This window comes from Barbus barbus, assembly GCF_936440315.1.
Source record: "Barbus barbus genome assembly, chromosome: 20".
NCBI classification, from domain to species: Eukaryota; Metazoa; Chordata; class Actinopteri; order Cypriniformes; family Cyprinidae; genus Barbus; species Barbus barbus.
Genome location: NC_136748.1, coordinates 8,748,673 through 8,770,847, shown reverse-complemented (window position 1 = coordinate 8,770,847; position 22,175 = coordinate 8,748,673). Strand labels below are relative to the sequence as shown.

Sequence of the window (22,175 nt, the reverse complement as noted above, 5' to 3'; positions counted from 1 at the left end):
CTTTTGTAAAAACATTACTCATTCTTCAGCCTTCAACCTAGATATTCATACCAAAAATGGAATTGATATTTTAGTTGCAATATAATATGCCAATAAAATATACCATATTATATATATATATATATACTTTTAATCTTTCACTCAAAAAATTAACAAAATTCTAACCTATCATTGAAGTAAAACAATTGAAAGTGGGGAGAAAATATCATGATGAAATAAATGTTTTTCTCCAATGAATGTTGGCTACAGTTATTGGCACCCCTCAAAATTCTTATGAGTAAAATATCTCTGAAGTATATTCCCATTTATATTTACATTTTTAGCACACCAAGGTGACTAGTTTCAAGTTTCAAGTTTACTTTATTTATATAGCACATTTAAAACAGCCAGAAGACTGACCAAAGTGCTTTACACTTGGAAGCATCCACAAGAAAAATTAAAAGGAAACAAGACACATAAATAAGAAATGGAATAGATAAAATACAACCTAATAGGCCATTGAAAACAAATAGGTTTTTAAGAGTGATTTAAAAATTGTCAGACTAGGAGCCATTCTAATCTCAACTTGCAAGTCATTCCAAAGACGAGGCCCAATTACTGAAAAGGCACGGTCACCTCTACGCTTGAGTCTAGAGTGTGGAATTAAAAGGAGGTTCTGGTCGCAGGATCTCAAACTTCTCAAAGGGGTATACTGGTGGAGCAATTCGGATAGGTAAATGGGTGCTTGATGATGTAACGATTTAAAAACAAATAATACAATTTTGAAGTGTATTCTAAATTGGATAGGCAACCAGTGAAGGGCCTTCAGGAGCGGAGTGACATGATCCCTTTTTTTCTTTTTTAAAAGAAACTTAGCAGCAGCGTTCTGGACCAATTGAAGACGGGCAATTTGTGATTTAGAGATGCCACAATATAAAGAATTACAATAGTCTAGACGCGACGTAATAAAAGCATGAACGGCCATCTCCAGAGTCTTGTCGGTGAGAAAATGTTTGATTTTTGCAAGTCTACGGAGCTGATAAAAACTAGATCCAATCACGGTGGACTAGGAGCATGAAATTGTCCAGCCATGACTATTTGAAAGGCCAAATTCCCTTAATCATCCATCACAAGGAGTAAAAACTAAGAATATAGTTCTGATGTGCAGAACAAGATTGTTGAGCATCACAAAATAGAAAGTGGCCGTAAGAAAAGAGTTAAAGCATTGAAAATCCCCAGTTCCACCATCAGGGTAATAATATAGGTTCCAATCAACTAAAGATGATGTGTCTATATCGTCCTATTGCATGGTGAGGAGGAAAGTTTGAGTGGCCAATGACTCTCCAAGGATCACAGCTGGAGAATTGTAGAGATTAGTTGAGTCTTGGGGTCAGAAACCTAAAAAAATATATATATCAAACATCCCCTACATCACCACTTGTTGTTCGGGAGGGTTTCAAGGAAAATTCTCCTCACTCGTCCAAAAAACAAACTCCGGCATATTCAGTTATCAGACACGACTGGAACTTCAAATGGCACTGGCTTCTATGGTCAGATGAAACTGAAAAAATAACTTTTTGGCAGCAAACCCACCAGATGAGTTTAGTACAAACAGGGATAAAAAAAGTACCCCATGTCCACGGTTAAATATACTGCTGGATCTTTAATGTTTTGGGCCTGTTTTTCTGCCAGAGATCCTGGATATCTTGTTCAGATGCATGGCATCATGGATTCTATCAAATACCAACAGATAAAAAATCAAAACCTGACTGCCTCTGTTAGAAATCTTATAATGGGCTTTTTTCATTATATTTGGATCTTCCACAAGAACAACAATCCAAAACAAACATCAAAATCAACACAAAAATGGGTCACTGAGCACAAAATTAATCTTTTACCATGGCTGACCCTGTCCTCTGACCTGAACCCTGTAGAAAATGAGTGAGGTGAACTGAAAAGAAGAAGTACTAACATGGAGCTGTGTATCTGAAGGATCTGGAGAGATTCTGTATGAAGAAAATGGTCTCTGATCTCTTATCAGGTGTTCTCCAAACTCTTCAGGCATTATAGGAGAAAACTCAGAGCTGTTAACCTGGGAAAAGGACGTTGCAATAATTGGGTGCCAATAATTGTGGCCAACATGAACTAGAGAAAGCATTTATTTCACAATGAGATTTCCCCCCCCACTTTCAATTGTTTTACTTCAATGATAGGTTGGGATATATATATATATCGCAAAATTGCATAGTGTATTGGTATCACATGCACTAAACACATAAAATTGAGTATAAATCAACTAAACTACTAAAATATTGAAGAAAAACATGTTTCTCTATGTAATAGGGTCATTATCTTTCATGAACACTTTTTTATTCTTGCACATTATGGCTATATCGGATGACCTTACCACCCTGGTGTCAGGACAAATGAGAGACAGACTGCTTTGAGAACAGCGTGAATATCATTTCCATTTTACGCTCTTTAAAATGATCACTTCAGCCAGTGTAATTGGCCAATCCAAAGTACAGAGCCATGAAGAAAGGTCAGCTAATTTAATGGACCAAGAGTAGCCCGGCAGAAATTTAAAAGAAATCATACTGACTTAAAGATTCAGAAAATGTTCTTCAACACAAGCTAATGGGAAACCTAAACTAGGATACTAATTGAAAATCAGTCTATGCAAATTAAAACTGCATGTACATTAAAATATTTACCCTCTCTAGTTTGTTGGTTAACACTGTGAAAGGGCTTTCTGCAAATATTGAGATGTACACCATGTAAAAGAATGCAATGTTATGATATGGAATTATGCATTGTTATACAATTGCATGTGTAAATGTATAATTTTGCATAACCTTATCTTTGTTTTGCGAAACTATCTGCACTGACAGACTTTCATATCAACTAATGTCATTCACAAACAACAAAATGCAAATGTGCATCCACACAAACACATATGTATATGTAATGATGAGTTTTATGAATATCCACCAACTGCATCTTGACTGAAAATCACACAGACTAATGAGATCCTCTATGTACAATGAAGAACATTAATATATATGTAAATTAGCAGAGGAACAGGCTGTCATTGCTATAGCGCTTTCTCTTTCTTTCTCTCGCTCTCCATCTCCATCTAATGTCTCTCTCTGTTTCGTTCTTACTTCCACCTTCAGAATTTGTGTGTTTGTACTGAAACTGTCTTGGGAGAAAAAAAATGAAGTTATAAAGACTCAAACAAAGCAAAATGAATACTAAATGTCTTTTTATTTATTTATTTTGCACATGGGCCTGCGACATGGTTATTGAGAGAATACGTGTGTTTATGTCAAGAATTTGCATATTCCCTCTGGACTGCACCATAAAAGAAAGTCGTTTTCAGTAGAACTCTTACTGTTTAAACAGAATCGAGCCTTCTGTGTTTGACCTCAGAAGATGACCAGGATTCAGAATACACCCGTCTAATCCCTGTATGTGACCATTCTGTGGACTCCAATGCTGCTGTTCCCAGATCGGTTGCTGTGTGAAGACTAGGTAGCAGAGAGGAGGGGCCAGCTGTGAGGCGGGGGTTTTGCGTTTAAGGGCCGCAGGTCGGTTGTTCAAAGCAAAATCTGTGCATTGTTGGGTGGTGGAGGATTAGATCTCTCCAACCCAGCAGAATTTGCCTTCTAATTAAAAGGGATAAAGAGGTAGGAAAATAGAGGGGCACTGTTGGGTGGAAAAGAAAAAGAAGGGGGTGAAAGGTTGGTTGAAAATACACTGATTGTAAGAGTATTTACCAGCTCAGCAGTATATGGTATTGGCGGATTCAGTGTCTTGTAGCCAGTATTAGGCCATCATCATTGTACTAGCTCACCCTCTTCCACTAAAAAGAGCAGCGGGGGTCAATATAGTTTCAACCCGAGGCACTCAGTTAACCGATATATTTAAAACACAACACTTCAGGACAAAACTGATAACGTGTGCAGCAATTAGTTGTTGACATATTTTAGTCCTGGATGAAATATAGCAAAATCTGTTAAAAACTAAATTATTTCACTGTAATAGACATATCTGATTTACTGGAATAGAGAAAACCTTAATGCTTTAACCCTTTGATACATGATGCTCACTACAACAGACAGAACATTAGCCATTTTTAAAAATGGTATAATATATAATCTAATTTTGCATAACCAGACCAGACCAGACCACCATAGGTGATTTCCTTTGACCCTTAATCATAATTATGTATGACTGTCCTTTTGGTATGTAGAAAAAAATGGTTTCTTATTTTCTTGTTCTTATAATAATATGATATAATATAATAATATTCTTGAAAGATTCTAATATTTTTTCTTGAGTTTCAAACAATTCCCAGTTCAGAGGATTAATATGTTTGAAATGATTTAGTGCAATGTTAGAGGGTCTGACCAAAAGCACCTCTTTCAGTAGAAAACAATAGTGCTCTATTAATATTGTAGATTTTGGGTTACTGTTATGTAAGTTATTTACTGTTTTACAGACTTTATCTCCAAGTCTGAATTTAGATGACCAGATTAGAGCAACTCTTTGTCAAGTCACATTACATGTATTAGATTGCCAAAGTAATTCAACTCTTTGGGCAAAGACTTGTCAATACATACATCTATGATAGCGCAGCCACTGAACATGAAGTACCAGTAATAAAAAACACTTGTTTTAGCACCTCCGGATCACTCTTTTGGGGACAAGGTTGTAGGCCTCGGCCCAAGGGGAACCCCCGACCCTCGGGGTGTTTTTGTTTAAGTCTCCCCCCTCCTCCTCCCTCTTCTCATACAGTCCCTCCCCTCTCGTCAACCCACTGCTGTTTTGGAAGCCCATTTTCAGGCATGGGGTCTGCCTCCCCCCAGGGGTCCCACAAACAAATGCTCTATGCTCTAAGCTCCCACAGCAGCTCCGATTCTCCCCACAGACCCGGGAGGTTAACGACGTGCCAGTGGAAAACATGACCACCTCCCCACCCCCTTATTATTTTTCTACCTACCTCTCAATCTTTATTTATCCCAGTCAGTCCTCATGCTTGGCAACCAGTGAACCAAGCAGTAAACCAAGTGTGTGATTTTTGAATAATTTTTATGTCTTTAAGTGATCAGCTTTTTTAGATCAGCACTTCCATGTTGTGTCAAATTGTATTTTGCTTTCTTGGACATCCTTTAATTATGAAACTGAAGAAGGGTTAGTGTTGTTTTTGTTGAACTAATTATAAATTGTAAATAATGTACATTGTAAAGTATTAAGTGAGTAATACAACTACTTTACATTTATTCATTTAGCTGACGCTTTTATCCAAAGCGACTTACAATTGCTATATATATCAGAGGTCGCACGCCTCTGGAGCAACTAGGGGTTAAGTGTCTTGCTCAGGAACACATTGGTGTCTCACAGTGGATTCGAACCCGGGTATCTCACACCAAAGGCATGTGTCTTATCCACTGCGCCATCACCAACTACTTAAAAAACAAATATAAAAAATAGAAATTCGGTTATGTTGTTCCAAGCCTGTATGTCTTCCTTGATTGTGAATTTTCGACAGTTTCGACTGTCTTTGTCCTACATTGAAAGTCAGTGGAGCCCAAAACAACATTGTATGGATTCAAAAAAATAATAATAATATGAAAAACATTTTCAGTTAGACAACGTGAGGGTGAGTAATTTATGACTGAATTTTCATTTTTACGTGTTTTTTAAGTAGTTGAATTCCTCACTTAATACTTTACAATGTACATTTTACAATTAGTTGAACGGGAAAAAACCCTGCTTCAGTTTATAATTAAAGATGTCCAAAAAAACTAAATGCAGTTTGACACAACATGGAAGTGCTGATCTAAAAAGAGGGTAAAGCCTGTTTATATCTAATTACTCAAGATAAATATTAAAGCATCCACACACTGAAGATTAAAGTGTGCAGCCATTTTGGAGCTTGCGTTTACAATTAACCTTTCTCGTTTGGTGATTTGTAACACAAGCAAATCCTGTTATCAGCAAATATAGCATATGGCTCACACACACTCAACTCCAACCCCAAACATCAGCGTAAGTGGTGTTTCTGGTCTGTAACGAGAACAACAAAATAAACGCTGGGTAGTTCGCACCGGTACACACAGCCAAGCTGCGTGAGTGAGAGGGAATGATAGAGAGGGAAATTTCACAGCAACTGGATACAAGCTTGTTTTGTATCATTTTTTTTATTAAAAAAGTCATTTTCAATCTTAATAGTACCCCAGTATTTCATTAAAGACATTGACAGTGGTTGTTAAAAGAGGTATCGTTGTGATCTAATGCACTGAAAGTCAGTCCTCATGTGACCCATATGCTTCCACTGGGGCTGAACCTGTTATCCACAATGCCTACATCACACCCAAATTCCCAGTCTTTGGCAAGATTCCCACTCACATTGTGCCGAATCATGTGGGCCTGCTGCTGTTGCCATGGGGACATGGTAACCTTGCCTCAGACCTGGGGTGGTGGAGAGATTGAGGTTGTCATCCCTGACAGTATGCAGAGCAGAAAATAATGGCGAGATGACGCATCAGATGATATCTCGGAAAGAAACAATAGAGGAATGCACTGAACAATTACTGGCAGACAAGTTTGGGAAAGACATTTTGGACTTGGCAAGGCAAAACTACAAACTGACAAACATACAATGGCGCTGACAAGCACAAACAGTCAATAATAGAAAGACAAAGATGCAGAAAACAGATGAAGCTTAAGTTTGAGAGTCAAACTTGAGTTGCACTTAAGTTGTTGACTTGACACTTGACCTGATCCTTGTGGACAGCAAAAGTCTTTGTGTCTACATGTATTTTAGCAGAGACTGGTGACACTTTTTGATAATTTGAAAATAACTGTGTCCATGGCTTTTCGGCGCTAATTTCCCACTGTGTTTTTAGTAAATCGTGACAGTAGTTTTTTAACACCAAATGAGGGTTTGCACTGGCTCAAGCTGATAGTAAATCTGGCCCTTAAATTTTCTTATTAGAATTATTCAGTCATTTAACATACAAGAGGTGAAACGTTGGTTATTGTAAATCCATCTTCTACACAGAGGTGTACAACATTACTGTCACCGCAGGAGAATGGTTGCATGATAGTTATTTCCTCCATGCATCTTATTTCTAAGTGGTTGAACTGACAATGATGCAACTCACCCTTTGTTACAGTCATCCCTATTTGAAAATCTTCTTCTATATCTGTATTATATCTGTATATCTGTTTGCCACAAAAAGCACTAGAAAATGGAGTTCTATCTATAATGATGTTAGTTCAACCATGAATTAAAATTTTACCATCACTTACTCATGTCATTCCAAGCCTGTGTGGCTTTCTATTTTTCTTGGAAGACAAGATACTTTGGAAAATGCAGGTTCAGTGTTGTTTCATGATGTCATTGCAGGACAGATGAGAAGTTCAGCCATGAAACTCTATTGGCGCCCTAATTAGTTCATTCAATTATATGTTCCCAGCCAATCAAGTTCACATAATCATGACCGTGTACCTTTATAAAATGGATGCATCCTATGCTTGCCACGTCTGCGTGCAATGCGTATCCTCTTGCTAGCCCACCGCCTCCCCAGCACCACCTGCCTACATCTGCTACGGGGGGATCTTCCTCTCTCTCTAGCAGCATGTTCCTTTTAATTTATGATATGTGCATTTAGCCAAAGCAAGTCTACTTGCTCCGCAGCAGCAGCAGCATAGCAGATCTAGTCCGCCAAGACCAAAGCCATGCTCTTTCCAATTTTATTAATAAAGCTTTTACAATCCTTTCCGAGAGTTGTCATGACTGAAAAACAGTTAAAGCATTTTTAAGAATATTTTATTTTGTGTTCTGCAGCAAAAAGGACGTCCTACAGCTTTAAAAGAACCTTAGAGCAAGTAAATAGTGACAGAATTAATTTCACAGTGAACTTTTCACTTAAATGTGAATCAGTTTTAGCATGACAGTAAACTCAAATATTTTAGGGAACAGTTTACTGAACCTTTTTTTTCAATTTTTAAAAAGTCTCTAAAAATCTCTAAACAAATTGCACATCATGCTTATATGGCTTACATGGTATGATATACGAGAATATAAATGTCATACTCAAGGAGGAAAAACAGCTACATTTTATTCAGGGGCCCAATATGAGCAAAAATATGTGATTTGGTGCAGTTTCTGATGTTTATATGACCAAAAATTTTTATTGTGGTAGCTTGTAAAGTGAATGAGTGAGATTTTTATAAAGTACAGCGCAGCAGGCTACTTGCATAAAATTCATAAAAATATTAGTTGTCACTATATCTTCCAATAATATGTTTTAATAAGATGATTTGATGAATGCTAAATCACCAAAAGCTCTGTAGTTTTTATTGTGAGGGGCAAAACATAATTCAGTGCAATACAATGATGATTGCGAGACATACAAATAAACATTACTCAATAGCCTGTTGTATCGTATTTGTAACTCACATGACTTATCTAAATGATATATGAAAACTCAAGTAATCCTTACTTGCTTCACTCCAATAAGTGTTCATATTGAAATATTATAACAGTATTACTTTTTGGTCATTTTGAAAATGTAGAGGCCTTCGCATATCAAATATCATACATCAGGCTTAAGACTTCATTTGGACTTGTCAGTTTCTTGTGCCAAAAAGATCTAAAGGTTTTTAAGTTCCACTAAAACTGAATGGTGTAGTATTCTGACAAACATCCTGCATCCATGCACCACGCTAAATGCGTCAGGCACAATGTGCTGAGCTTATGGAGTGATCAGTCAGTGCCTTACACTACAGAGGTTGCACTGATGGGGCGAATCAGTTTGGGCTTGAGCCATACAGTTGGGTGGGGGTTGGAAGTAGGGGGGTTTGTTGGCAAGGTGAGGTTGCGAGGCTCCAGTTGGTCCACTGGAGGCTGGCTGACTGATGGGCAGAGGGGGGGGCATAGCCAGTCTGGCCTGGGCAAGGAGGAGAGGCTGGTGGGAATGGCGGAGGGGTGCTGGACCCTGGCCCAGAGTGGTGACTGCCTGTCTGTCCAGGCGCTGGGCCACTCCAGCCTGCTCCCCCAGGCTCCTACCCCTGAGTGGGCATTTCAAAGGGATATGCCTGCCCTCTCTCTTTCAATCACACTTTTGCCCTTGCTCTCTCTCCCTCCTTTCCCTTGCTCCTTCTCCGTTTTTATCTGCGACTTGTTCACTCTTCCTACCACTCTTGTCTATCTGGCCTCTCTCTCAGTCATTTAAAATGACATTCATTTCCATGTAATTGATTCGCCAATCACAAATGGCACATGCAGTATTAATATGTCCTACTGCACTTTGTTGGTCTTTTCCTGTGCAGTACCCTTTCCGGTCTGTTTGATTTCGACCCATTCATCAGACTCTGACCAATCGCACTGTGGGGCAGAAAGCTAGAATGAGAGAAGTATAGAAGGGAGAGGAGGAGGGATGGAGTTGTACCGCTACACTGGACCCATCTGCCCGATGTCTTCCCCTGCTGCGGAGCATGATGTTGCTCCATGACTCGATGGCTCCACCATGGTGCTGACCATTATGCTGCTGCTTTATTGAACTGTGCCCCAGAAGCTCCACAGCAGAGACCACATTGATTTCAGAGCAACTGAGCTGTTCTTCACCTCGCCGCATTTGTAGATGTCATTTTATATGTTTATGACTCCATATGGATCGCATTAGGTTTTGAGAATCATGTTAAAATGATACCATATCACAGACACCCACAAGGTCTGTCCCAAATATGTTTATTACACAAAATCCAGTATAGTTTAATGATAAAAAAAAATGTTTATTATCAGATTATTTTATATTTTGATTGCATTATATAAAAAAAATTGTTGAATATGTTATTTTAAAATAAGCACTTGATCGTGTAGAAGGGCATGACCATTTTTTTTTTACTTTTTTTTTCATTGCTCAGTAAATAAATAAATAAAATATAAATATAAACTTACAAAAAACATTTTAAAGATTTTTATATGCAATTTACTGTCTTGGTTGCAATCATATCAGTATAATAATATAATTCCATTAAAATATACTCAGTAGGTGACACTTTATTTTAAGGTCCAATTCTCACTAATAACTAACCACTAACTATGATTTTTGCCTCAATAAACTCCTAATTTGCTGATCATTAACAGTTAGTAAGGTAGTTGTTAAGTTTAGGTATTAGGTAGAATTAAAGAATCTAAAATATGGTCATGCAGAATATGTGCTTTATATGTACTAACAAACAGCCAATTTTCTAGTAATATTCATACTAGTGCGAATTGGTCCTTAAAATAAAGTGCTACTGTTAATTATGTCACTATAAAGATTTTTTAGGATGATTTTTAAATTTTAATGGCATTTTATATTATAATTTCGAGAAGTTTGATAGACTTGTAATGATGTTTCTTATTTGTCTGTAAGTCTAAACAAATACTAAAAGCATTGCAAATTCAAAGCATCACTTAGTCTAAGCCAAAAATGTGCAATTCCAAAGAAATAATTTACCTTAAAATGATTAGTTTGCATTCTAGCTTTCAAAAGAAACGCTCATTCTGCAAATGACATTAAAGTGACAGTAAATACATCAGGCTGCAATTGATTTGACCGCTCTATTTTTCTATTGAGCTTCTGTCAGTTCCTGAGCTACCTATCCACCACCTCCCCTGCCAGCAATTAATGTGACTCCTCCACACCCTCTGTCCGCTCCTCGTCTCCCACCTGGCATTTTCCGGGCAGTAGGTCTAGTGAAATTCCTGCATCCCTATTGCCAGCCGCAAGGCGGTAACCACTGGGGTTTCTGAGAGTGTTCCCACCCCCAGCACACAAACACACACACACACACACACACACATAGCCTGTCCTGTCCCAGTCTGCAACTCTGGCAGACTCGACATTCTTTTCAGCAGTATTGGTTCTCTATGGTAACCAGGAGAGCGGCGAATGGTGACCTGTCATGTTAATGTTGAAAATAAACACTTTTTTTCAAATGAAATACATCCAGTTCCGTGTTTCAAGATACAACAACGCATCAAATACTTCCACAGAAAAATCTGTCAGTATAAATGTCTACAATATAAATGACTCTACAGTTTATCAGTGCAGTCAAAAAATATATAAATACCTTTCTTTTCAAAGCTGAAGTCATAATGTGTTCTTTTCCATATTTTACCATATATTTAAGTCAAAATAAACCAGTTAAGATGCAGTCTAATTTAAAAAAATTAAAAGAAGGGTCAAATATGTAACTGCAAATATTTATACTGCATCATTTGCAGTTTGGAGAACCTAAGCATTGTTTTATCCCTGGAAGGAGAGTTTTAGGGAACAGTTTGTGAACTTCTTATAAGCATGTACACAAGCACACACACATACACACAACAGACGGGTCTTGTGTTTACACTCCTAATTGGAGGGGCGGGTTCCAGTTGACAGACAAGCCCTTGGAGATACACAATTGCAAAAAAAAAACAGCTGCCAGCCTGTGGCTGGAAGGGTAGCTGACTACAGGCTGGAGCAGTGACAAGAACATGGCAGGAACGTGATGGGAACGTAATGGAAACATCCAACTGACAGAATTATGAGAGTCCCAACAGACAGCCTCCACTTTTCCAAAAGAGATATAAACAGTTAAGAGACACTGACACAAGAAAAGAAAAGAAAAGAAAAGAAAAGAAAAGAAAAGAAAAGAAAAGAAAAGAAAAGAAAAGAAAAGAAAAGAAAAGTGTAAGATTTCCAGAGGAAGATTAAAATATATATTTGCATAAAACGTAAAAGCATTTTGTGCAAGAGCATTAAAATTAGAAAAGGGGAGAGAGATGCGTGTGAACTGGCAGTGTATAAGACAGCAAGACGGTACAATTTGGAGTCTGAGTATTGGTGTATGAACAAGAGTGCCAGAATGTCACTCAAAACAAAGTGGGGTTTGGACGGGGCACAAGCAAGGAATGCTCACCCCATATGGGGGCTCGTCCTCGACTCACATGCCTTTCAAACTGGGTGCAGGGTTAATTATATCACATAATTAAAGACTCAATAATGTTAACGTGCATATTTAAGGATGGGTGCTCACAATTTGGCTTGGGGACAAAATAACACAAATAATTGTTATATCACTTCTTAAAGGGATAGATCACCCAAGAGTGAAAATTCTGTCTTTTACTCACCCTTGTGTCATTCCAAACCTGAATGATTTTCTATCTTTTGCAGATATTTAAAAAAATGTTTTCCACTGTTTGTGCCCATACAGAGAAAATCGGGGGGTTGGAAACAATGTTAGAAATATTTTCCAGAATATCTTCCATAGAAGAAGATAAGTCATATCATGAGGGTGAATAAATGATGACAATTTTCCTTTTTGAGCATTAACTATTCCATTATTTTTAGACAGCTGTGTCACAAACCCATAATAAGCCAACGTTTGTATTGAAAGTTTCATTAAGAGATTAATGTATATCTTATGATCATTGATCCTTTCAAGTCCATGTTACTGGTGTTTGAGTCTAAAAGTGATGCATAAACAGACACACCTTTACCTGGAAGGCAAGATAGAAAGGAAAAAATGGCCACGATCATAAATAGCCATTGCTTGTGCCTGTTTGGTGAATTTATTATGGGGATTTCACAGCCGACCTCACAATAGAACATTTCCTAAATGTGATCTTAGGGCCTTGCAGACTACAAGAAAGACATCCAAGCATTTACCACATAAAGCCTGAATAAATCCGACCCTCTCTGTTCCTGTGCCTTTGAACTCTGAGAGAGGCGAGAAGTGAAGCCCACACTGCAGGGCAGGTTCCACCGTACACCTCATGCCATTTTTGCTTTTCACAAATAGATCCATGTAATAAAGATATTGAGTTTTATCATTATTCGTTTGGAAAAGTGAATTTGACACAATTGCATCGCAAGTTCTTTGAAGATATGAGTTCGTAGATCTTTCACCTTGAGGGCCTTTGTAGTGTGTGTGTGTGTGTGTGTGTGAAAGTGAGAGAGCAAGAGTGTAGAGAGAAAAGCATGTTTATGCATGACTGAAAGAACGTTTAGTGTCCCCTTGTGTGTACTTGTTTGTCCTTGTCAGTATGGTGGAGGGCTTACTTCGCCTTATATTGATGACTTGAAGGGAAGAATCAGTTTTAATTGAATCCATTTGTTTGCTGCTTGGCCCCTGTGTAAACAGCAGACAAACAATTACAGTAGTGATTAATAACCGTTAAATATTTTCTGAAGATACTAAATGCATCATGCATATGCACAGAATTCCGTCCTGGTTTTGTGCCTAGTTGGAGGTTTTAAAGTGCGTTTATGTTCAACAAATTTGTTTTTAAAAACTTAAAGTATATATTTTCTTCAAAATGAATTAGTATGCAAATGTTTTTTTAGTGTAAACACAATTATACATAGAGTTACTGAAAAATGTGGTGCTGTACAATATTGTTGCAGTGAGTAACTGTACTGAGGAATTTTAATGTTTTCTCTCTCTCTCTCCTCGTCTCTTTCATTTTATCCCCAGTCTGTTTCTATATGTAGATTACTGAAACCTTAGTGATCTCTTGAAATGTACTGTGCAATCATCCTCTGTTTCTCCCCACCCTTCCAATCTGACATCCTTATTTTCTCGGACCGTGACGCATAACATTTAACCCCATTTAAGTTTGCTGTACCTTACGGGAAGATGTGGCACACGGGAAATTATGAATGTCAATAAAGATCAAACGAGCTCTTTTATTCATAGTAATTACTTTGTGCAAATATACCTTCACGTTCAAGTGTTCCTCTCATCATGACTGTTATCGCATTTAAACACTGTCACAATTATGTCAAATCAGAGAAACCTTTGGGAGAATATTAAGTCAAGTTCGTTTGTAATGTATCATGCTAAATTATGTCCATTCAGCCATATCTAGGGTTCTAATCTAATCTCTAAACTCAGAACCTTATACAGAAAAAACAAATCACAATATATTTAACACCGGAAGATACAGTTAAGTCAAACATTCATTTAAATGAATCAACAAAGTCCTTTTTTTATCAATCCAACAATTTCAGAGTAACATGGTGTCATAATTGAAAAGCCACTAAAGATGTTCTAATCTTCAGTTGTTAATAAAACTGTGAAGAAACTTATCCTTTCCTACTGTGCTCCTCCAAACATTCACATAAGATAACATCAGATGATGTCCACTTTGCATTTGCCCACCAGTGCTTCCAAAACATTTGGACCTGCAGGGGAGACAGAGAGAGAGATTAGTACTTCAATGATTTTTGAAGTTATTGTTTTAGTAGCAGTAGGCCTAATGGATATTGTCATAAATAATAAAATAGCATAGCTATAATATTTTATGTCATTTAAATATTAGACTATATTGTTTGACTATATTGAACTATATTAGACTGTATTTTTCTTTGTCTATTTTAATGGGGGTAGGTAATTGTAAATGTAATATTCAGTCATTTAAAAAACAAAAACATATACTAGATACTGTCACATGCTCAGCATTAGATCCCAAATAATCGTTTAATATTGCAACTCGCCTTTCAACCAAAGTGGAGATTAAAGGGAAGGGTGTCATTTACTGGGATTGCGCTGTTGTGGCCACAGGCGCGAACACGCATTGCGCTTTTTCACTTTGACAAACCACGATTCCTTTAAAGATGAGAGTTCCCTCCGGACGCGGGGCGTTTAGAATTTGATCAATAATTTAGCAGTTTAAACAGCGAGAGGCAAAGCTGAGCGAGATCCCAGCGATAAAGGCACGCGGGATGATGATGGTGGATGAAACATCGTTTATTTATCATAGCTGTGACTTAATTACACAGCGCGTTAATATCATGTGAAACACGCGCTCCCGTATTCTACCGTCTAAAAAAAGTGTTTTAGTTCCCGATCAGTTTTAAATCTTGAACCGCAGAACTCCATCGTTTGTCCATGTTTTGTATGTTGTTTATTTAGATGTTTTCGCAGTCCTGCAAGCACAGTTATCATTTTGGTTCATCCTTTACATGTAGCGACCGGCGGTATTTATTTTTTTGGTCTTCAGAATTTCATACTTGAGCTCAGGTGAATGAGTTCAGAGGAGAAACGGCAGTTTGCGTTGAAAGATTCATTTTTCATTCACTTTCGAACACAAAGAACTCTTGAAATGAAAGACATTGTTTATGGATTTTCAAAACAGTACGTGGCAGGTGGATGTGGGGAAATATTAACAGGTAAATCACCAGGATAATGGTGGCTGTCATCGTCTCCAGGGCATTCCACAATAGCAGGTGCACAACTGAAGCTTTCCTCCTGTCTTGGAGTGTAAAAGTTATTTGTGCATCTGGAACCCAAAGAAAGATCACACTAGATTAATGCGACGCCATTCCTAGATCTATATATATATATATATAAATAACCTATTATAGTCTACTTTTTTTAGATAGATCATATTCTAACTTGAATTACACAATAGGAACTTTTTATTAATCATGTTTTTAAATTGTCTTTGCGTTTATGTTCTCAAAACGGCATCATCCAATGCAAGTAAAATAAAAGGATGAATAAACTCAAATCTCATTGATAAAATCCATGAGATATAAAATTATATCATGACATATAAAATTATTAATATTAATATTAATAATATTATTAGTTGCTGTTGTTTGTATAATTTATTATTAGGATAGTAAACAGGAAAATACTCATCTTAAAAAATTAAAATATTAATAAAAATAATTGCTATATAGTTTATGCTTCAATAATATCAAACACAAAATGTTGTGTTTAAACAGAAAAATAATTAGTACTTACTGATCCTTACGACTGATCCTATGAATTGGAAATTATAGTTTGCCATAATAAGAATTATATCAAATGGTAATGACAAACAGCAACAATAGTAGTAATAGTAGCAGTGTTAATAATAATAGTATTTCTAATAAAAGGTAGAATATATTCATAAATTATTTTATTTAGAAAAAGTTGCGTTTCATTTAAACACATCTGAGCTGGATTTAATTAAAGAAAAAGAAACATGCGTTAAATAGCAATGGTCTTTGTTAATATGTTGCTCACCGTTGTTCATTTGTCCGTGCATCTCGAGTCACCCGGGCGCTTGTCAGGTTCTCCTCTTCTCAGGATATCTTCAAATGTATAGACTTAAAGCTGTTATGATAGAGTCGGCTTTCCTCCCACACAGAAGAATCCCGGTAGACATGTCTCGAAGTGGATATTGGCAACATGTTGTTTTTATCATTTTTAAAGCTACCTAATTCACCTCCTCGTTGCGCTACTCCACACTGGTTTCACGTGTATTCTGCATGTCTTATAAAAGGCCCTAATCTAGCCCCATGGCAATGCGATGCACTCATCTCTTGATACATTTGGGTATATCAGCTTGAGCACTTGCAGTTTGAGCGTCATGTGGACGAGAGGACAGTTTTAAAGAATTAAGTCCCCGTAAATCCCTCCAGCTACGCAACAGAAATGCAAGAGGTCTGCGTGGATTCAACATTTGTTTTCTCCGCTTTAACTGTTATAATATAGTCTGCTGTTTTCACTCGTTACTACTAATCATGCTCGAGATTATATCAATTATACTATTGTTTCCTTTGCAACTTTTTAAGTGGTAAGAATACAAACTGGCGCACGCTCACTAAGGGCCACCGCAGAACAAAAAAAGTCATTTCAAACAGATCAATCATGCAAATATATAAGATAATTGTTTTATTTTTTTAAGATAGGAGTGTGAAAACTAAAAAAAAAAAAGCATTTCTTTCCACTTTCTTCATAACACTATGAGTTAACGTTACAAGATAAAATGACATTCCTTTGATTCTCAGAGATGAGAATGTGCTCCGCTGGGGCCTCGCTCTCATTGGCTGGAGAGTTTGCATCAAAAAGTAGCTGCAGACATTTGTTTCCCTGCAAAGGGCCCTGCGAGAGAAACAGATCCAGTCCTGAGCTCTTCATTGGCCAGCGTGCTGTACAAATCAGACTCCAGCAACTTCAACCCAGAAGAGCAGCGAATCATAACCGTATGTGCTTTAATCTCTCTAAACCATTTTATCCATTCTTCGTGTTTAGTTGTAGAGGCTTCATCATAACTCATTTGCTTCACGGTTTGATGAAAAGGATTTTATCTTGATGTCTTCAATAGGCTATTTTTGAAACCATTTAGACGTATATTCTCTATTGGACATAAAACTTTACCGGAATCCAGTTATTCAGTAAGTAGCCCGCCTTAGTAGTCGTGCGCAATATATTCCTCTGTAGTAAGACTTTGCGAACAATGTTGTTATTATATTTATTATTAATAATTATAACCTATCATTATTGTGAAATGTAAGCTAAATTAATCTTTTGTTTATCTTTTTATATCGCAAACGTTCTTTTCGTTTTATGCTTACTTGTATTTTGAGAAAGCCAAACAATTAACCTATATGCTTCTTAAAAATAACAAATAGTTATCGATATTTACTTGTACACATCTTGACCTGTGGTAGTACACTGCTTCACATTTTTTATTTTTTAAATTTAATTTAAATCAGCGTTTACTAACTGATTGGTTCACTAACTCATTTAAACCGTTTCGGTGCGAACCGATAATAAATGAACGAACAACGAGCGACATAACTGAATGAATACAAATAAACAAGGAGTAGGCTACATGCATTTTATATTGCGTCGCTGCATACCGCTTGATATATTTCCTCTTTCTTGAACAAGAGAACATCTGATGATTATAGTCTCAGTACTTATTTATTTTTTTCAATAGTTTGTTCTGTATCATGTCAGAGACACCGTTGCATTGAAGTGTCTGTGTGTGCGAGCGCGCACGCGGGTGATTTTTATTGTAGTCATGCACAGAATCAATGAGGCCAAACGTTCAGCTGAAGAGGTAGCGTCCAGTAATTAGAGGAGCGCGTGCCACACGGATTATCTCGTTAATTTATCAACAACAACATTTATCATAATTAATTCTTGGATGAGGTCATTACTATCGAGCGTCTGCGCAACTGGTAGACTAGGACTGTTTTAAGTGACAGATTGAGGGGCGAAACCGTTGGATTAAAAAAAACTTTTTTTGCATAATAAGGCTGAAGTTTTTGTTTAATAATTTCATCATGCATCCAAGCAGGATTGTGATTTGGATGATGCTGAACGTCGGTTAATTTGGAGTTTTGCTTGTTGACACAATAGCCTATTATAAGAAACTTTTTTTGTTTCACCCCCCCCCAAATGTTTGGCTGATAGCCTAATCTGATCGTTTGAGTCAAATTATTTTTAAATTCTAATAAACTAATATCTAAACTAATAATATGAACTAATAACTGCGTCAACAATCTATCTAGCGACAAAATAAATTAATGGAACATCAAAAAGATTAAAGTTGATATACTCCTTTTCAACATAGTCAGAATTAAGAAATGTAATTTCTGAAAAACACTAATGCACGTAATTTTAAGTTTATAGCCTGCTCTTTTGACTGATACGAGTGGGGAAAGAAGCTATAGTTGCTTTTGTCATTGTTACTTTTGTCCCTCGCCAATGGAGCTTTTGTTATCAGCATTAGTTATCAGGCTAACAGTGGCCTTTGTTTCCACCAATAGCTCCCAATCAATGCTCTTATGCCAATTAGCCGGGTTCCTATGCAAATTGTGTTTCGGGCTTGTGTGCGCATTTGAACGACCGAGTTTTGTCTTTGTGAAGACTTGCAATTAATAGATGTTACTTTTTGAGGTTGGTGGGGAGAGGGGAGGAAGGGGAGGGACGGGGGGCGTTTGTCAAGATGAGCTTCGTTCATCTCATGAGGACAGCTGGAGGTCTGGAGCGGCTTTAAGAGCACGTTGCGGTGTGGACGTGGTTTATTCGCCTATAAGTCAGCGCAGCTAGAGGAACCCTGTTTCTATCTCATGACAGACGTTGAAACAACAACCTCCGTCGTCGCAATTAAGTAAACGTCTCTGATTATCTTTGTCGTTTTTGGAAAACAGGGTTATTGGTTTCACCTCCACCGCTGAAGACTAGAAGCAGAAATAAGGCTAAGAAAAGGAGACTAAAGGGGCCGGTGTTCAGCCTTCCAAATTTTCTCTAACTTCAACCCCCCCACAACCATCTTTAGCATGATGTCGTATCTCAAGCAACCACCTTACACGGTCAACGGGCTAAGTTTAACTACCTCCGGTATGGACCTTCTGCACCCTTCCGTTGGATACCCAGGTGAGAGACAGGCTTCCGAATTATTAAGATCCTTGTAAAAGATGCTTGAAATGTATGCACACAACGATATTGATATGTCAGTTATGGATTGAAGATTATGTAGTTACACTTTGCCCGTACGTGCTTAAATGTAAATAGTAGGCCTGGCTATTTGATTTATAAGCTTTCTATTCTCATAATTACACTTCCACTCGAGACTTCTTGAGATGCAGATTATTATTCAGCGGGTTAAGTGTAGCTGATGCCTAATTAAATTGTAGAGTTATGAAGCAGTTTTGAATTTTGAAGAAATTCACAACCTTTTTGAGATCCACAATCTCACACAATACAATTTATATGCCTTGTAAATCGTAAGAATTTAAAAACATACGCCAGTTGGTGAATTAAAATAAAAATGTATCTATTATTCTGGCGTATTTAGTAGGCCTGTGTTGTTTTTATTGCACCAATGATGACATATCAAACGAGGAAAAGTTTAAAATGTTTTACTGAATAAAACAAATTACGTCAAACGTTTTAGATATATTGATATGTTATAGGCCTATCATACATTAATGTTTATAACCCGCTTTTTAAATAAATCTATGCATGAAATCTTTTCGGATGGACAACCTTGTGATGCATTTGTTTATTTAAAACAGCGACTCCTCGAAAGCAGAGGCGGGAAAGGACAACATTTACTAGAGCGCAACTAGATGTGCTGGAGGCTTTATTCGCGAAAACGCGCTACCCGGATATTTTCATGCGAGAGGAGGTGGCCTTGAAAATCAACTTGCCGGAGTCCCGTGTACAGGTACGTATCATTCACGTCATGCAAGAGTGTCTTAATTTAAAAATGAAACCATCTAAAATCCGTAGACATCTTTATGAACCGAGAGGCGCACTATAATTCTGTTGTTTCTCATTTTGCGCAAAGACAGACCAAAGATCATTATACAGCGCTAGTCCGCAACTTAAATTGGTTCACACCGTAAATATTAATAAACCCTGTTGTTTTTTTGTTTGTTTTTTATCATGTCAGGTTTGGTTCAAAAACCGAAGGGCAAAGTGTCGCCAGCAGCAGCAACAACAACAAAACGGAGGCCAGAACAAGGTGCGACCTGCCAAAAAGAAGAGCTCTCCAGCGCGGGAGGCCAGTTCTGAGAGCGGGGCGAGTGGCCAGTTCACCCCGCCCTCCAGCACTTCAGTGCCGGCCATCTCCACCACAACCGCGCCGGTGTCCATTTGGAGCCCGGCCTCCATCTCCCCGCTGTCAGACCCACTCTCTACCTCCTCCTCCTGCATGCAACGATCCTACCCCATGACCTATACTCAAGCGTCAGGATACAGCCAGGGCTACGCTGGTTCCACATCCTACTTTGGGGGCATGGACTGCGGCTCTTACTTGACGCCCATGCACCATCAGCTGGCCGGGCCAGGATCCACTTTGAGCCCCATGAGCACCAGCGCTGTCACCAGTCACCTGAACCAGTCTCCCGCGTCCCTCCCAACGCAAGGTTACGGTGCCTCGGGGCTCGGCTTCAACTCCACCGCGGATTGCTTGGATTATAAGGACCAAGCGTCCTCGTGGAAACTGAACTTCAATGCTGACTGCTTGGATTACAAAGATCAGACTTCCTCCTGGAAATTCCAGGTGTTGTGAAACTAACGAAACGTCTGCCATTCTGTTCAATCAACACACTAAAAAAAGACCTTATAATAAACCTTGTAGACCTGCCATCCTTCCAAAAACAGAAGTGTTCCGTGACACGCGAACTCTCCGAGATGGATGGGTGCATTGTGCCCGACAGCGCTTTTGAAGTTCGTCTTTGACATGAAATATCTATTTGAGCTACATGCACCCCTCGTGGCCTGCAAAGCAGTATTTGAAGGGTCGTGAATGAGTATAAACATAGGCCATTTGACCACAACCTGTTGTTTAAGGTACAGGGAATCAAAGTGAATTTGTAATAAGTTAGGTCAAAGCCACGGAGCAAACCCTTACACAAGAAAAGAGGAGAAAAACTACACGGCAAAAGGAGCCAATCTTTTGGTTAAGTGCTTGGAATGGGCAGGCTTTCTCTAAGCCTCTTACAGCACGCCGACCTATTTCAATGTTGGCAAGACGAGAGACACTTCCATCAGGAGGATGATAGAGAGGATGTGTGCGAGTGCGTGTGTGTGTGTGTGTGTGTGTGTGCGCTGAACGCCCCCATGGCGACCTGGATGCACTACTTTATTTAACAAAAGGTGTTTATAAGGAATCAATATGTAGTTTTTAAAAGACAATCAATGTGTGTCTTATATAAATGGTACATTTGTGTTTTTTTTTATCTGTGCTAGCCTTCGAAACTGTGATCTGTTGTAACTGTATGCAATTTGTGAGCTCCGTCGCATCTGCGAAGACTCGGCTGTGATTTTAATAGATTTTTTTTTTCTTTAAGGAAACACGACGGTAAATAATACTAGTCACATGATTACTATTGGATTAATTTCAAGAGACAAACAATCTCGAAAATACAGGGACTCGAGAGAATGTGTAAGAAAGGAACTGTCTGTCCCCGTTCATTGATCTCCATTGGTCATAACTCATATACCACCCACGTGGATCTTAAACTTGTCTGGAGTGGTAATGTGGTCCCGCCACAGAAATATTAATAAACAATTTCAAATCTGAATCATATTTAAAGTTATTACGTCTGGACGAGTTATTAAAATGTATTATGAATTGTATGTGTGTGTTTGTGTTTTAATAGGTTAGCTACAATTGCTTGAAATGCAAAGGCTAATACAAAGGTCGGGGAGGCCCGATTTATGAGAAGAAAGAAAAAAGACGGCTAACCGAACCACCAAATTTTAATCGATTTTCTTGTGCGACAATGATGATGTATCAAGAAACAGATGGCAAATGCGTGTACGTTAAACTAATTTATCTGTTTATTTATCAAGTGGACGGGCTATTTAAATGCGCTCTAAATGTGAATTATTTTATTTATTATAAAATAATT

The 22,175-nt window shown here is 37.9% G+C and overlaps 1 protein-coding gene across 2 annotated transcripts; it reads left to right on the top strand.

Moving 5' to 3' along the window:
• Window positions 1-16,842: 16,842 nt before the first annotated feature.
• On the top strand, window positions 16,843-21,899 carry LOC306886416 (homeobox protein OTX2-like). Of its 2 annotated transcripts, none has more exons than XM_079443504.1 (4): window positions 16,843-17,003; window positions 18,963-19,188; window positions 19,830-19,981; window positions 20,210-21,899. In XM_079443504.1, the coding sequence occupies exons 2-4, from the start codon at window positions 19,092-19,094 to the stop codon at window positions 20,828-20,830; spliced, it is 870 nt and encodes a 289-aa protein (XP_079299630.1). In that variant the 5' UTR covers window positions 16,843-17,003; window positions 18,963-19,091; the 3' UTR covers window positions 20,831-21,899. The 2 variants fall into 2 exon arrangements, with proteins under 2 accessions (XP_079299630.1, XP_079299631.1); XM_079443505.1 differs by having other exon boundaries at window positions 16,982-17,195.
• Window positions 21,900-22,175: the final 276 nt, after the last annotated feature.

Bases quoted from the DNA above. Each gene is read 5' to 3' on its own strand.
- LOC306886416 (XM_079443504.1), top strand. From the start codon at position 19,092: ATGATGTCGTATCTCAAGCAACCACCTTACACGGTCAACGGGCTAAGT. The intron at 19,189-19,829 runs GTGAGAGACAGG...TATTTAAAACAG, and splicing joins CCCTTCCGTTGGATACCCAG to CGACTCCTCGAAAGCAGAGG. The intron at 19,982-20,209 runs GTACGTATCATT...TTATCATGTCAG, and splicing joins TGCCGGAGTCCCGTGTACAG to GTTTGGTTCAAAAACCGAAG.